General features: G+C 49.2%; 1 protein-coding gene across 4 annotated transcripts in view; it reads right to left on the reverse strand.

Annotated features, from left to right (window-relative positions):
• Positions 1-16,107, reverse strand: part of GABBR2 (gamma-aminobutyric acid type B receptor subunit 2) — a 372,735-nt gene that overhangs the window by 51,171 nt on the left and 305,457 nt on the right. Inside the window, exons 1-2 of one of the 4 annotated variants that reach the window (XR_008713705.1) lie at positions 2,290-2,305; positions 1,542-1,664 (exon numbers count right to left, since the gene is read on the reverse strand). Coding sequence is in view for 1 of the 4 variants with exons in the window: in XM_055578611.1 (XP_055434586.1) it covers positions 1,542-1,664; positions 9,174-9,281 (231 nt within the window). In the remaining 3 variants the exon portion in view is untranslated. Of the gene's footprint in view, positions 1-1,541; positions 1,674-1,754; positions 1,769-2,289; positions 2,306-9,173; positions 9,282-16,107 lie in introns of those variants that run through there. The other 3 variants (XR_008713704.1, XM_055578611.1, XR_008713703.1) reach the window with 3 other exon arrangements.

Below are 16,107 nucleotides of genomic sequence, written 5' to 3' on the forward strand. Positions count from 1 at the left end.
GAAACCGGGTCTCCCGCATTGCAGGCAGATTCTTTTACCGTCTGAGCCACCTTAGGTGCCTTATATAATCTCTCTGGGTTTCTGCTTCCTCATCATTAAAATGGGAATTCAGGATAGCACCTAGTCCACAGAGTTCCTGTGACAATTAGTGAAATTAACACACACCTCTAGCTACTAGCATCATCATTATCATTACTCTTATTAGCATTATTGCTTATGATTATCGTCTCCCTAGCCAGGGGGCCCAGTCAGCCAATAACAGCTCTTCCTCCTGTTCACAACCTGTCTGGATTTCCAAATCCTGGTGGTAGGTGGTGAATTCCCCTGGGATGGAGTTGGGGGCAGGGCCCCCTCCTTTGTCAACTGTGCAGACAAGTGATGACCAGACACCACCTCCCCTCAGCCACAGCCTGTCTGCCTGAGGGGCCTCAGCTGAGTTCCTGCCCCCTTGGCCCACGAGCACAACCAGCACAGGTCTGTCCTCTGCCGAGCCTGGCTCTGCCTGTCTGGAGCCCTGCTTCCTCCCAGGATGGACACTTAAGGCAGTGAGATGAAGGCACACAGCCCTAAATCCTTCCCCTAAATCCATGTTGTCAGGAAACGGCATTCTCTGCCACTGCTCCGACTGTATAACTTCTTAACTAGGCTCAGCGAACCCTCTGCCTGTCTCCAGACAAATGAGGCTGGGCAACTTATTTGCTAGAAAACCTTGTCCAGAAGGATAAACACCTATGTTCTCAATGCATAAAAATGACTGTTTCCAGTTTAGTTTTAAATTTCACACTAAATCCCACAAAAAGATTTCCACAATAATGCAGTGAGAGCACTAGAGAAAACTCCAGTTTTCTCAATAGAATCTGCTAACCTACAGGGAAATGAGATAGTAAAGCCACTGCCTTCAAGCTGGCTCTTTCCAACAAAGGCGTCTTTAACTCTTCTAAGAGAAAGTCATCTCTGCAACTTCCTTAATTGTGAACTTCCCTAACTGGAGCATTCTAGGAAGACCAATGTGAGTTAAGAGCAAGGCCAAATGCAAGACTACTAAAATATATATTTAATGGTACTTTTATGTAAGGTTCTCCTTTTTTTGACAAGACACCACTTTGAAGATTCTCTAGTAACTAGGAGGAGCTATCAGAGTGTTTATTCCCTAACAGCAGTCCTGAGGGGACTCACTTTAAAGGAGAGATTAAAAAAGCACTGTAATTTCTTGACTGAAGCATCATATAAATGGGGGCTTCTACAATGTGTAAAGAATACACTGGTTTAAATGAACCAAACTTTCTCCTTAATTCTGCATATAATAATACATCTAGGCAAACGCACCATCTTTTCCCAGGAGTGACGACCTTATATTTGGCCTTCCTGAGTAATACCTCAAGGGAAAGGAACAGAAATAAGGAGATGTTCCTGATAGGGATTGTGGGTCCACACAGAGCTATGATGAGTTCCTTGTAATCACCTTGATTTCTTCTCAAGAAGCACAGCTGGGGCAGCCAGGGAGACATACGGCCTCCCTCCCGCTGGTGCCGGGCGCTTACCTCCATGCTGTACCTCTCCACCGTCCTTCTTAGGGGATCTACAGCCTGCCAGCAGATCAGGATGCACAGGTCAATCAGCAGCATGCCCCCGACGATCACAAGCAGTTTCTGGTCCTTGATGATCTGCAGAAAGGCCAGGGCAGAAGGGATGTAAGAAGGCTTCCCAAACAGCAGCCAAGGGGCTGGGTCAGGTGGGTGAGTGAATGGCTCCACCTGAAAATTCCCCCAGGCTCCTCATCACCCACGGGGTAAATCCAGACAAGCTCCCTTGCTTGGCATTCAAGGCCTTTTATGAGCTTGGCTTATCTACACCCCAGATACACACATATACTGAGTTAAGTTTGATGACTCTCAGGCTCTGGCTGTGCTGTGGTTTTTCACCCCAGGCCTTCATGGGTGCTGGTTCTTTTGTCTAAAACACTCTGTTCTATGTGACAGACTGCTAAAATCCTTAGAGACTCAGATGCACTGTCACCTCCTCCATGAAGCCTCCCTAACTCCCACAGAACTAATTACTCCTACAGCATTTTGTTCCCATACTTATACTTAATAAGTTCAATACTTATTATTATGGCTAGTAATAATAGTAACTACAAGAAGAATAAATACAAATGCTATCATTTAGTGAACACTATGCCTGCCTCGAGGTTGATTGTTTTATATATATCGTCTTATATAAAGGCAGATACTGTTATTATTCCCATTTTTCAGCTGAAGAAACTGAGGCTAACACTGGGGGCTAACTAACTTGCTCAGTGGAATAGAGCTACTAAGAGTTAAAGCCTGCAAGCTCCTCCTCTCTCCAGACAGCACACCCTCAAACATTTATAGCACCTACCAGATGCTACAGTGACCAGGTGCTGTATTAAGTTGTATACAGTCTACCCTCCTCAGTAAACTGGGGAACCCCAGACAGAAGGGAAGCCTGTATTATTTATTTGTTTACCTTCAGCACCTAGCAGGGCCTGGCATGCAGTTGGTACTTAAAAGTTTGATGGATTGAATTGAGATGAAGGAATATATAAAGAAGAAATATAACTCTTGTCCCACTTTGCAGCTGGGGATATCTTTATTACACTGTGAAATTCCTACCCCACTTTATGTCCATTTGATGGGGACTGGCCTGGGGACAAATGCTGTCAGGGGCAAAGCGAACCTGTATTATTTCACTCGGTGGGTGTTCACGTGTCCTCGCCCCCCTCCCCTACCCCTGCCCCAGTGCCAAATAAAAGCTAACGTGATGAAGTAGTTCTGGAAAAGACTACAGAAAAATAAACCACAAAACTGAAGTAGAAGCTTAAGAAATATCACCAGGTCTGGCTTTTAATGAGTAAAGCTATCCTTAAAGGAGAAATAAAAACTCAAGCGGCCTCTGTGGCTAAACTGTGAAAAGAACAAGAGAGTATTGCTGAGTTAAGGCCAAAGGGATCAAATCCACCAAAATCACTTGACCTGGGGGCGGGGTGCTGACCAAGTCCCATCATCTGAGATTTTACAGAAACATTCAGGGAACCCCTGATAGCTTTAGAAACCTGGCTTGACCCTTGCCCTCAGGGGAACCAGGTCACACCCTGTTAGCCTTGAGAAATCGGGGTAAAAGGAAGAAATGCCCGAGGAACTTAGGGCAGGCTAGAAGGGGGCTCCATACCTGATGCTCACCCAGCTTCCCTGACTTTCTTATCGTTCAGCTTTCTCTTCAAAAGCGGCACAGACTCTCCTCCGTTATGTCTGTGCACACTGATGCCATGAAACTCAGTTCTCTCTCTGAGGCTAGGAGGTTACTAGCCTCCATCCTCACTGAATGAGAGATTGCGAGTGAAGGCACCCAGGAACAATTAAATATCAAGTTCTGGAATCAGATCTGAGTTTAAGTCTTACTAACTAGCTGTGTGTCCTTGGTAAATTTCCTAATCCATCCGAGCCAGTTTCCTCATCTACACAATACCGGATGATGACCACACAAACTGATAGATTACCATAGTCTGGTCGACTTCACTTTCACTTTTCACTTTCCTGCACTGGAGAAGGAAATGGCCACCCACTCCAGTGTTCTTGCCTGGAGAATCCCAGGGACCGGGGAGCCTGGTGGGCTGCCGTCTATGGGGTCGCACAGAGTCGGACATGACTGAAGCCACTTAGCAGCAGCAGCATAGTCTGGTTTACAGTTCCTCATCAGTAGATGTCCGCTATTATTATTAAATGTTACTCCCCATGGTTTTTCAGGGCACAGATCAGCAAACTATGAATTTGGCCCACTGTTTGTCTTTGTAAATAGTTTTACTGGAACACAGTCACATCCATGCATTTATGTGTTTGTCTCTGGCTGCTTTTGTTCTATAACAGCAGAGTTAAGTGGCTGAGACAGAGGCTGTATGGCCTGCAAAGCTGAACATATTTACCATCTGACTTTTTACAGGAAAAGTTGGCTGACATCTTCTTTTGAGAAAATGGCATTTCTTTATTTCTTCTAAAGACCTCAGATACTTTGACTTGATTCAGACTGGTCTCCCACTAGGCTCAGCTCATTGCCTACTTCCAGCGATGCCATTCCAGAAGGAATAGAGCGTGGATGGTGCCCCCAGGTTGTACAACCAGCAGCCCTGCCTTCCTGCCATCACTCAGATGACAGATACTCTCCTGGCATTTTTTTGAAGCTGAGCCTGGATGAAATTCTGAGCCTGATGGTATTATTTACAACAGTATGAAGTTATATATGTAGCAAACTTTCTTTGTCTTCCCAAAAACATCTGGCTGCAAAATAGATCTCATCTCTAAGTTACTGCTCTAGTCTCAATGTTTCAACTTGGTCCTAGTAAGAATAAGAGGCAGAATAAAGATGGTGGTAGTGAGGCTTCTCAATTCAAGATTTTAGGATTGATCTTTAGGGAAAAAAAGGTTACATACTATAAAAATACTGAATTTAGAAGCATTAAGTGACCACATGTCAATACTTCCTCTAGCAGGCTTTGTGTCGCTTAATGTCTTTAAAAATGTAGGCATATGGGGTAAAGTTTGTATTTGTGTGTGTTTGGGGAAGGCATGACACGGTGAGGAGAGGGAAGACAGATGAAGTGGGAGCTAAGGAAGGAAGAAAAGGGTGAAAAGACTGAAAAACGTGTCAGACTGCATTTACAAATTTAGTTAAATCTTGTATATGTGTCAGTAAAAAAAATTAAGGGGCTCACTTTTAAAAAGTCTAAACTTAAAAAAAAGCCAAGAAAATACAAAACAATGACAATAGAAACTGACCTTATGGCTCCATAAAAGGTTGGAACCAAGGAGAATTCTAGTTTTGCCCTGTGACTGCTACAACCCTTTTAAAGTGATCTGGTTCCTGACTTGAGATTTTGGTCTGGGAAAGGTAAACATGTCTTTTATATCCTCTTAACTTCCTCTAATTTGGCTGACAAATGATACTCAGCTCTAGTGCCACAAGGCTGTTATTGGAATAACTAGAAACCCTAGAGCAAAATATGTCTCACATTGGAAAGGTGTGTTCACCTGGCTTAAATCATTTTCACAACAGACTAAACTGGTGACTGAATCTTGTACTCAAGGCTTTCGACAGTGTCTCAGACAGACCCCCTCCCTGGACACCTGCCTGGCTCTCACTTTGCCCAACCCCTGGGGGGTGCAGCAAGTCCCCTTGTCCCAGGCAGCATAGCAGGCTGTGGCCACATCACAGCTCCAGCCTCTGCGGAGTTTTCAGACAACTCAACTCCTGAAGTCTTCCCTGGCATGTTCTGCCAATTGTTGCCAGACAATCTGAGTGTTCTTGCTTAGTGATCACATGAGTATTGGAAAACTAAGACTAGTTCTTTACTACCAATAATAATATGCATGAATCACATATTGACACAAAGGAACCAATACTGATTCTTCAAAACCTCAATGGACTTTTCATAAATGACAGAGCCACAGAGCAGGAGGGGCCCAAGAAGTCACCTGTGCCTGTCAAACTTTGGCTTGCATCAGCTTCGCTGAGAGGGCAGGTGGAAACACATATTCCCAGGCTGCAGGAACCTGGCTCTGAGGGCTGGGGTTGGGCCCAAGAAACTGCATTTCTAACAAGCTCCCAGGTGATGCCAATGATGCTGCTTTACAACTTATACTCTGGGTAACCTTGGTCTAGACAGAAACCCAGGCTGTATATTAGTACAATTTGGAGAAGTCTAGTAACTCCTACTACCCACTCCAGTGTTCTTGCCTGGAGAATCCCAGGGACGGGGTAGCCTGGTGAGCTGCCGTCTATGGGGTCACACAGAGTCGGACACGACTGAAGCGACTTAGCAGCAGCAGCAGCAGCAGCAACTCCTACTGGCCAGCTCCAGCCCAGGAGGTGTGGGCTGGGTTACTTTTTGTAGTTTTCAAAAGCTCCCGTTTGACTGTAATGTGCTCTGATTGTCAGCCCTGAGAAGGACCAGGTGGCCAGGCTCCTCATCTTACAGACAGAAGGGTATGTCACAAATGCTCCTGAGGCCCAGTGAGAGCAAGGCCTTCCAGGTGAGCACAGGCAGTGGGTGGCAAAGCCAAGCTCTTTTCTCCCTCCAAACGCAGCCTGTAGTTTTCCCAAGATGGTCCGGTAAGGGGGGTGGGGAACAGAGAACGAGGCTACAGCTCCCCTCCCCCATCTGGAGAGCAGTTCCTAGAATAGCCCTGGTGGTGAAGGGGCAGGTGGTGGGGCTGACACCTGAGAGGTACCACTGGGCAGAGGCAGAATCACAGCTCAGGAGACAATACCATTTCAGTGCACCCCCATTCCACAGACAAGGAAACAGGCCCTGAGAGATTAAGTGCATGTGTGTTAGTTGCTCAGTCGTGTCCAACTCTTTGCAACCCCATGGGGCGTAGTCCACCAGGCTCCTCTGTCCATGGGATTTTCCAGGCAAGAATACTGGAGTGAGTTGCCACTTCCTTCTCCAGGGGATCTTCCTGACCCAGGGATCAAACCCGGGTCTCCGACTTTGCAGGCAGACTCTCCACCATCTGAGCCACCAGAGAAGCCCTTCATCTCAGCAGGGAAGAGATGAAGAGGTTTGCCAAAAGGACCCACAGCAGGTCAGCGGTGAAGCAGGGAGTAGAAGCCTGCTCTCCTGCTGTGCCTGCTGGCCCCACCGCCTTGGGCTCGCTGCTGTCTGCACGGGCGTGAGGGTTCATGACCCAGGCAACAGGATGGCAAATGCAAGTTTGGGATGAAGAACTGGAAAAGAGGCACCATGATCCAGAGCAGGGTGAGGTTACAGTGCAGGATCTTCGAAGCAGATGTCTGTGAATGGGTTTTACACACATCAGGGGTTTAAAAAGTGTGTAAGGGGGGATGTGGGGGGTAGAGGGGGAGATGAATCAAGAAGAGGACTTTTTTTTTTCTTATGTCTTCCCATAAAAATGGGAAGCACCACATTCATTAGTTTATTTATTTTTTTTGTTTGTTTATTTTTTTATTTTTTTAAATTTTATTTTATTTTTAAACCTGAAACACTGTATAAGTTTTGCCAAACATCAAAACGAATCCGCCACAGGTATACATACGCTCCCCATCCTGAACCCTCCTCCCTCCCCACACCATCCCTCTGGGTCGTCCCAGTGCACCAGCCCCAAGCATCCAGTATCGTGCATCGAACCTGGACTGGCAACTCGTTTCATACATGATATTACACATGTTTCAATGCCATTCTCCCAAATCTTCCCACCCTCTCCCTCTCCAACAGAGTCCATAAGACTGTTCTATACTTCTGGAAAGTGGTGTCATGATGTTATCTCACCTCATCTCCAGGTGACAGGATGGGGGATATGCTTCCTCTATGACCTCAGATCAAGAGGGAGGCTTAAGAAGAACACTCAGATGGCTTGAATGCTAGGCTCCCTGCAGCCTGGGGACCTGGTGATCCTATGTCTGACTCCTGCCTGAGAAACCCCTGGAAGGATGATGGGTCAGCTGCTCCAGTGTGGAGCAGAAGAGGGGAAGCGGCTACAGCCGGATCAGTCTCCACCCCTGAGTGTGTAGGAGTGAAGGATGTGTAAGTGCCTCCTGAACAGCAGTGTGGGCTCCAGGTGAGGGAGGGCTGTGCCCAAGGCAAGCTGGAGGGGCGAGCCCAGGAGAGGGGCACTGCCACGTGCCTGGGGAAGGAGCTACAAGTGGCCAAGCAGGGGAGTATTTCCCCCATGTATTGCCCCCATAGGGAACTGCAGAAGAGTAAGTCCCAGGAATGGGGGCTTGGAAAATCCCACAGAAGGACTCCATGAGAGCCTAAGGTGAAAGCGAAAGTTGCTCAGTTGTGTCCAACTCTTTGCAACCCCATGGACTATATAGAATTCTCCAGGCCAGAATACTGGAGTGCCTAGTCTTTCCCTTCTCCAGGGGATCTTCCCAATCCAGGGACCAAACCCAGGTCTCCCGCATTGCAGGCAGATTCTTTACCAGCTGAGCCACAAAGGAAGCCCAAGAATACTGGAGTGGGTAGCCAATCCCTTCTCCAGCAGATCTTCCCAACCCAAGAATTGAACCAGGATTTTTTGCATTGCCGGTGGATTCTTTACCAACTGAGCTATGAGGGAAGCCCATGAGCGCCTAAAGGGCCCGCTTATCCTCTCAGGAGCAGCAAGGTCAATGCCGCTCCTGGCAAGTGAGGTCTTCCCTGCCCCTTCTACCACTTGAAGCCCCAACTCCTGAGGGTTCGGAAACCTTGGAGATGGGATGGTGGGGAAGAAACTCAGCCTGGCAAGACAGAGAGGCAGCTCATCCACAGCCGCTCCTCTCCCAGGGCAGGTGACTGGCTGCTCAGGACAAGCTGGGGGAGGGAGAGGAGCTGCCTCTGAATGCAGTTTGGGGTTTTGAATTAGTTATGATGGACTCCATGTATTCATTGTTGACCACACAATCTTCTAAGTCAGGAGACTTGCCTGAATTTTTCTCTAGGAGTAAGGGAAAATAAGTGCCAGCTGTTGGAGGAGTTAAAAAAGACCAGTGTGGGGAAAGCTCTCTGAATGCATCCTAAGGGTTGAGCTTGATCAACACGGTGTTTACAGCCAGCGACACGGGTGGCAAACGCTTTCCTTCCACATGAAGGCAGGGCTCCTGTCCTCTAAGGGCCTCTCTGAAAACGGCAGCACCGCATCAGGCCCCTTCCCTGTTTCACTTTCCTCTTTCAAGGGCTTCTCACTGCCCACAGGTTACAGTTCAAGTTCCTAACTGTGGCTCCTGCCTTCCCCTGCAGCCTCCTCTTGTACCCTGTCCCCATGGACCCCTCAGCAGCTGAACTCTCCCCTCCCTTGCCCAGGCCTCCCTGCACACTGTTCCCTCTGGGAGATGGGTAACCCCCCAGCCTCTGCCTCCCTCTCAGCCTCCAGGTGTCACTTACTACACGACCCCTCCCTGAGTGCTGTGCCCCAGTATCCCCCATACGCACCCAACCAGCCCTTATTACCCTGTCTTGTAAACAATTTGTAAAGCGTCTGATCTCCCCAGGAGGCTGAAGGTGTTGGGGGTTTGGGTTGGAAGCGGGGAGGATTGTGTTTAGCTTGAATCCTCAGCAAGCAGCCCAGTGCCTGGCTGTACAGTAGGCGCCTAAGAAGTCTTTTAAGAATAAATACTGGGTGAACACTGCAAATACTCTGCCACGAAGGAGCCATTACCTTCTTCTTCATTTTCACATTTTTGAAGATGGCGTGGACTCTCCATGTCTTTGCAAACATTGCCCCGAACGCGGTGGTGTAGCCCACGGTGAGAATCCAGGTCCTGACCTAGAGGCCATGAGAAAACAGAGGGTCAACATCTCCCAGGTGGACGGACCTTGTCTTTCATGAGAGTGTCCCAACAGTGGGGCTCTGGATGGTAGGGGCAGATGCTCTACTTCACATATGGTGGAGTTTCACTAGCATCCACAGTCCTTCCATCACATGTCAATCAGATAGACCTTTAGTTCTATCGACCACTCACCAGACCCAGGGCCCGAGGTGCGGAGGCATGTGAGATTCAAACTCTGCCTTCCATGGGCCCACAGCCCAGTCACTGAGAGAGGCACAGAGGGTCCCTGGGACCACTGAGGGGTCATAGACCAGCCTTCCGGTCCTCCCTTCCTCCTTTCCTTCCTTGATGGCCTTTTGCGTGCCTGCGAGGTGACTGTAATTGCTGATTTCTCTGCCTCCTCACCCAAGTCTCTAGGAGACCAGGCGGCCCCAGGAAGCTCTTCTACAGTACTCCTTGCTCCTGGGGTGTAGACAGTGGGGAGGGGAGGGTGCTGAGCCATGGGGGCTGAGATGGGGCAGGACAACAAGCTTGCATGGCCCTTCTCTGGTATTAGTGACCCGGCCACTCCTCTAGGCAGGGCAAGACTCAGCCAGAACTGGCCCCGGGGACACCTGGCTGGCAGCGGCACTAGCCCAGCTCCCGGGCATCATGAGGGGCTGCTCAGTGATGGGGTGGAAGGCCAGAGGAGAAGGGTTGTAACCTTTCCACTCCCACCTTGGGACTATCTCTTCAGGCCTTTAGAGAAAGACAGGAGTGACACTGCCTGGGTCTAGCCTTGGTCCCCGAGCCCACACTTGGACCTGAGGTCCTTGCTTAGTAGGACTAAGGCTTTATTTGGCTGTCACCTGATCCCCAGGACTAAAGTGTGCCCTGATCCCTGGCCCCAGGCCAGTGGCTGCCAGAAACCACCAGCCCTGATAAGAGCAGAGAGCCTGATTCCTGCAGGCGGGGGTGGCTGGTAACCTTCTGTTAGGTCGTGGGGGCTCCTGAGTGCCCCCCTCCCCACCTGCACTGCCATCGTGGCCAGGCCCCAGCCTCTCCTGAGTCCACCCTCACTGGCTGGCCTGGACACCCTCCAAGACCCAGGGGACGCACCTCCTGGGCCCCCACACGGCCCAGCCCCGGGCTGTGTGGCACTACTTTCTGGGGCCTCCCACTCATGGGGATGAAAAGGCTGTATGCTCTGTGAGCCCTGACTATGGTCTTTCTTCTGTTCTTCCTCAGCTCTGCTGAGCTGAGTTAACCTCTGAAAGGCCCCCACCTGCCTCGGCTGAACTCAGCAGGAAGGAAGGAAGTATAGTAGGGAAGAGAGCGACAGCTAGGGTGGACAGGTCAGCTCTCCATGCCCAGAGCCCAGCAGATCTGCCAGGCCTCAGCGGCCCATCCAGCGCAGGGCTGCGAGCAGTTGTGTAGGAGGTTCCCAGATACGCTCCCTTCATGCAGTCCCTTCACTCTGCCTCTTAGTAACTTGGCTCCCCAGCTTCTTAGAGACACAACATTTCCCCTTTCCATTTTATCTGCAAAAATAGGAACTGGCTAGGGAGATGGAAAGACCAACCCCTAAGGAAAGACAACAGCATTACGGTGACTGGTCAGAAACACAGACACATGAGGTGTGAATGCTGATAACAGTACAGGTGAGGACTCAATCTTTTTTTTTTTTTTTTAATTTTGAAAATTCCAGACAGGCAAGAATGAATCACTGTATTCTACAGAAGGTGTAGGATGGCCATATTATACAACAAGGATGCAAGAAAAGTAAGCGGAACAGAGACAGGGAAGGAGTCAATTACTGGGAACTTAGACCTGAGCTTATTCGATGGTAAGATTTCACATTCCTAGCCTGCTGGAGTTACATAGGACCTTACAGATCATTTCATTCATCCATTCATTTGTTCATCTGTTCATTCAATAAGGATTACTAGGTCAGAAGCTAAGTATATAATGATAAAAACAAACGAATAAAACCACCACCACCAAAACCAGGGTGATTTTTTCTAGAGTCATCAGTTGAGTGAGAAAACCCCTCTGTAGATGAAGTAATTGAGACTCAGGGCATTGAGGTATTTCTCTCAACCCTGCAACCTGGCTCCAGAGCTAAGCCTGGAACTCAAGGCCTTGACCTAGTCCAGCCCTTTCTCCTCCTCATCCTGCTGCCTGTCCCGCAGAGAGCCTCCTGACCCCAGCCGGGGCCACCTTGCCCAGGAGGCAGCCGCCAGCACAGCTCACCGGGGCAAGCAGCTGGCCAGCCTGAGAACACTTCCCTGGCTGACTTCAGCACACTTTGAGAGCTAGTCTTTGTATGAAGACCAGTGGTCTCCAAGTGTTTTTGACCATGTTCCTCTATCAGCAAAAACTATTTAAAAACATGAATATATACAGAACAAGGACATTTTAAAAAGAACGGTAAGAGATGGAATATTTTTCTTCATAATGTGGCAGACAAAGACCTCAAAGACCTTTTACCTGGGTAAAAGTATTACTCCATTATGCTTGGCATTATTATATTTGCTTTGACTTATGCTTTCTCTGGGGCCATTATTTTCAGGCCACTTGTCTACTCTGTAGGGCCAAACTCATTAAGACAAAATAGTACAAATGAGTTAAGTTAGTTAAAACTCGACGATATACATTTAACTGGGCATCTGGAAACTGCAATATGGTGCCATAAACTGAAAGCAAAGAACGGGCGAGGATGCCTGGTCAGAAAAGAGGGAACCCACAGGGCCCAAGACCTGCTGGTAAGGTTCACTTAAGCTGGTGTCTGAGAACCTGGGTTTGGGGAGGGTCCCACCATTTGCCCAGTGATAAGAGTGACTCTGTGCCTGAACGGTTTGTGCAAACAGTGCGTTTTATGCCACAAATCTGCCCTCCTTCTGAGAGCCTGGAGTTTGGGTAAGTGTTCGGGAGAGGGGACCTAGGTGACTGGCCCCCAGTAAAAACCGTGGGCGCTGAGTGTCTGCTGAGTTCCCGAGTATACATTTCATGTGTTGTCACAAGTCAGTGCTGGGGAATTAATGGCATCCTATGTGAGTCCCCTGGGAGAGGCTCTGGGAAGCTCGAACCTGGTTCCCCTGACTTCATTCCACGTGCCTTTTCGCTTTGCTGATTTTGCTTTACCTTCTGTCTCTGTAAGTAATCACTGCCGTGAGTACACTTCTATGCTGAGTCCTCCTAGAGAATCACTGAGCTAGGGCTCATCCCGGGACCCTGGACACAATGCCCTGGGGCTGGCTGGTGTCACAGCTGACCAACCACTCCGTCCTCAGTAGAGTTCCTATATGAGACAACCATACACATCCACTGCCATTAGATTTTAGTAAAGCTTAATTTCTTTCATTTTTTCTACATATAAAGTAAGTAAAGGCTGTAGTATATTCTTCCACAGCCTCCCTGGTGGCTCAGACAGTAAAGAATCTGTTTGCAATGCAGGAGACCAGGGTTCGTCCTTGGGTCAGGAAGATCTTCTGGAGAGGGGAATGGCAACCCACTCCAGTATTCTTGCCTAGAGAATCCTATGGACAGAGGAGCCTGGTGGGCTACTGTCCACAGGATCGCAAAGAGTCGGACATGACTGACCAACTGTCATCCTCAATTTCTTTCATTTGTTTTTACATATAAAGTAAGTAAAGGCTGTAATATATTCCTCCACAAGATGATCCCAGGGGATTCACGTCCCTTTGGAGACAATCTGGAGCTCTTCAGACAATGATGAAACAACAATGGAAAAAATATTCTGAAAGCAGGACAGTGGGACCCCTACCAGCAGGCTCGGGCTGCCTCTGCTCAGGGTTACCCCTGGGCTTGGCCTTTGCAAAAGGAGGTAGAATTTCTCTCTCCACTCTGCCATCATCATTTTAAGATGGAAATGGACCCTGGGGCTCAGTCCTGAGCCCGCTTTGTCCTAAAAGTGTCCTAAGAGTCCCTGGGTTATCATTGCCACCCTCAGGCGTCAACCATTCTCCTTGTGCTGACAATGCCCTTAGCTCTTTCCCAGCTCCTACCTCTCTTCCGAGCTCCAGACCTGCATATGCCACCATCATGGAGACCAAGGTGACACTTAGGTGTTCACCAAACCTTCACACTCCGGAGCCAGAGCTGAGCCCATCAGCCCTTCTGCTGAGTAGCTCCACTGCCAGCTGATTCAGGCAGGGATGGTGCCTTTATCTACCTGTCACCAGAAATAGGGACCTGGAAGTCCCCCAGGAACCCTCTCCTCTCCCCCCACATTCAGTCCCCAAGTGCTTCTCCTTCTGCCACCCTTCCCATGCTCTAAGAGGTGGGGCCCCATGCCAGCACCTCCCAGCTCCTTTGCTCTCTTGTGTCTGTCTTGATGTTGGGTACCATCAGGAGACTGGAGAGGGCAGAAGAGAGAAGATGGGGTGTGCACTCCCTGTGGCCACAGCATCTGTGCCAGCTCTGGCTGCAGCCGGGCTCCATGTGTGGTCTGGCCTCTCTGGGTATAGGAAGACCCTCTTCTTTACCCCTTCAGGCCCAGGAGTGGTGAGGGCTTCCTGCGATGGCCTCTATACCAGCTGCCTTAACCCCACCCACACCTGTGTAGGTGGTCCCTCCACTGCACCTCTCGAGTGAAGCACCCAGGTGGACTCTGTCTGCTTCCAGGACTTTGACGACAGTCTTACTCCCACGTCTCTTGCTAGTAACCCCTCCTCTCTGTTCCCGTGGTGCCATCCAGATGAGCCATTATGAGCGGGAACTCTGGAGTGAGACTGACAGAAGTTCCAGTCCTTGCTCTGTCACTTACTATCTATGTGAACCTGGGCAGGTCATATAACCTCTTTGAGCCTCAGTTTGCTCATCTGTGAAGTGGGGGCAACTAATGTATCCGACATTGTGGTTGTGTGGATGAGATGAACGAAGGTGTGTAAAGGACTGAGGTTCTTAATCAAGACTTGGCTTTTGTCCATGTATCCCTTATCACTGCTGACGGGAACATGGCATGAGCCTCCAGCTGGCCTCCTGCCCCTCAGCTCATCTGCTGCTCATCCATCAAACACCCCCCAAGGAGGAACAATCCTCCACAGCAAATCTCAGCAAGTCTCCTTGACTTTAAACCCTTTATTGCCCCATCGAGCCCACAGGTTAAACTCCAGATTCTTAGCAGGGTGTGCCCTCCATCGTCCACACCCCTCCTGCCACAGCCCATAGAGCATTTCACATCCAAGCAATCCCACACTGCTTCAGCGTCCCCGCGCACCACACGGCTCACGCTGGGGGCCCGGCACTGGCTATTTCTTCCACTCAGAATGCCATCCCCGCTCTCTAAGTTCCTTCGCAAATTTTCATGAGTCCTCCAAAGTCCAGATTCACAGGCCATCCCCTCTGAGAAGCCCTCCCAGGTCTTGCAAGGAGGTCACAGCTGCCTCCTCCCTGCGACTTCTGTTCTCACGCATGTCTCTGCTGTGCTGGTCACACTGAGATCATGTCCATTTGATTACCTGCCTGCCTCTCCCTACGATATGGTGCAGAACCTACACTGCCCACCTTTAAATCTCTGGATCCAGCGCTGAGGGGGTGATCGGGCTAGGTGGGCTCGCTTAGGAGGTAATGAGATCTCTGTCACCAAAAATGTGCAAGCACTTGAAAGGAAGACCACAGAGGGAACTGGAGCACTGAATGGCAAAGGAGGCTGAGCTTATGGCCTCAGTGGTCCCTTCCTCGCAATGAAGCATCTGTGAGGTAGTGAGCTCCCCATCACTCTATGGATTCAAGCAGACCTAGGAGGACCCTGTGTATCAGGGTGTTATGGGGCATTTCCTGCACTGGGGAAGTTTTATTTGATTTCATCCCATGTACCTTCCTTCTGGGTGGTTCTATGATGCCAAATAAACTAGAAGGTTCTGCAGGGCTATAATGATTCTGTTTCTAATTGTTGTTGTTAGTTGCTAAGTTGTGTCTGACTCTTTTGCAACACCAACCCCTGGAGGAGGGCATGGCAATCCACTCCAGTATTCTTGCTGAGAAAAATCTCGTGGACAGAGGAGCCTGGCAGGCTACAGTCTGTCAGATCATAAAGGGTCGAACAACTGAGACAGAAGAGACAGAAGCAACAACTGAGACAGAAGCAACTGAGACAGATGAGCCCACCAGGCTCCTCTGTCCATGGGATTTCTCAGGCAAGAATACTGGAGTGGGTTGCCATTTCCTACTCCAGGGGATCCTTCTGACCCAGGGATCAAACCTGCATCTCCTACACTGGCAGGAGGATTCTTTACCACTGAGACCCCTGGGAAGCCCCTGTTTCTAATACAAGTCCACCGGTTCATCAACCCAAAGTCTTAAACATACTTATTCTAATTAAATAATTATTCTGATGTTAAAGTCTTCCTTTTTCTCTCCTTAGCCATAAAGTTTCCTGGCCCCTCTGCACACAGAGTGATAGCAACCATGGGAGGCAATGCTCATCTTAGTCTCAACTACGAAGAAGGAAAAAACAGTGCACATCTCCAGATGGAAAGAAAAATCTACACCTGAAACAATTCTGTTTAGATGCTCGCTCAATTGATTTTGGGAAGGCCTGCCTGGCAAAGTGAAGGGCTTTCAGTGCTCTTTTGGGACTAGCAGGGAAAGAGACACAGAGCCCCTCCCACAGTTCTGTTCTTCCAATGTCTGGGGGTGGAGGAAGCTGTGTCGACTGGATGGATGCTGGGTGGCGGGGGGCAGGCGGGGTGGTTAGCTGTTTGCCTGCTGTCCAGAAAGGTTAGAAAAAAGGGCCTTTTGTTTCATTCTGACCATCCACCCGAGATGATCAATAGTGAGAAGGCAGGCAAGGGAGACCCAGACTATCCAAAAGCAAGC

The sequence above is a fragment of the Bubalus kerabau genome, chromosome 4, assembly GCF_029407905.1.
Source record: "Bubalus kerabau isolate K-KA32 ecotype Philippines breed swamp buffalo chromosome 4, PCC_UOA_SB_1v2, whole genome shotgun sequence".
Lineage (NCBI taxonomy): Eukaryota > Metazoa > Chordata > Mammalia > Artiodactyla > Bovidae > Bubalus > Bubalus kerabau.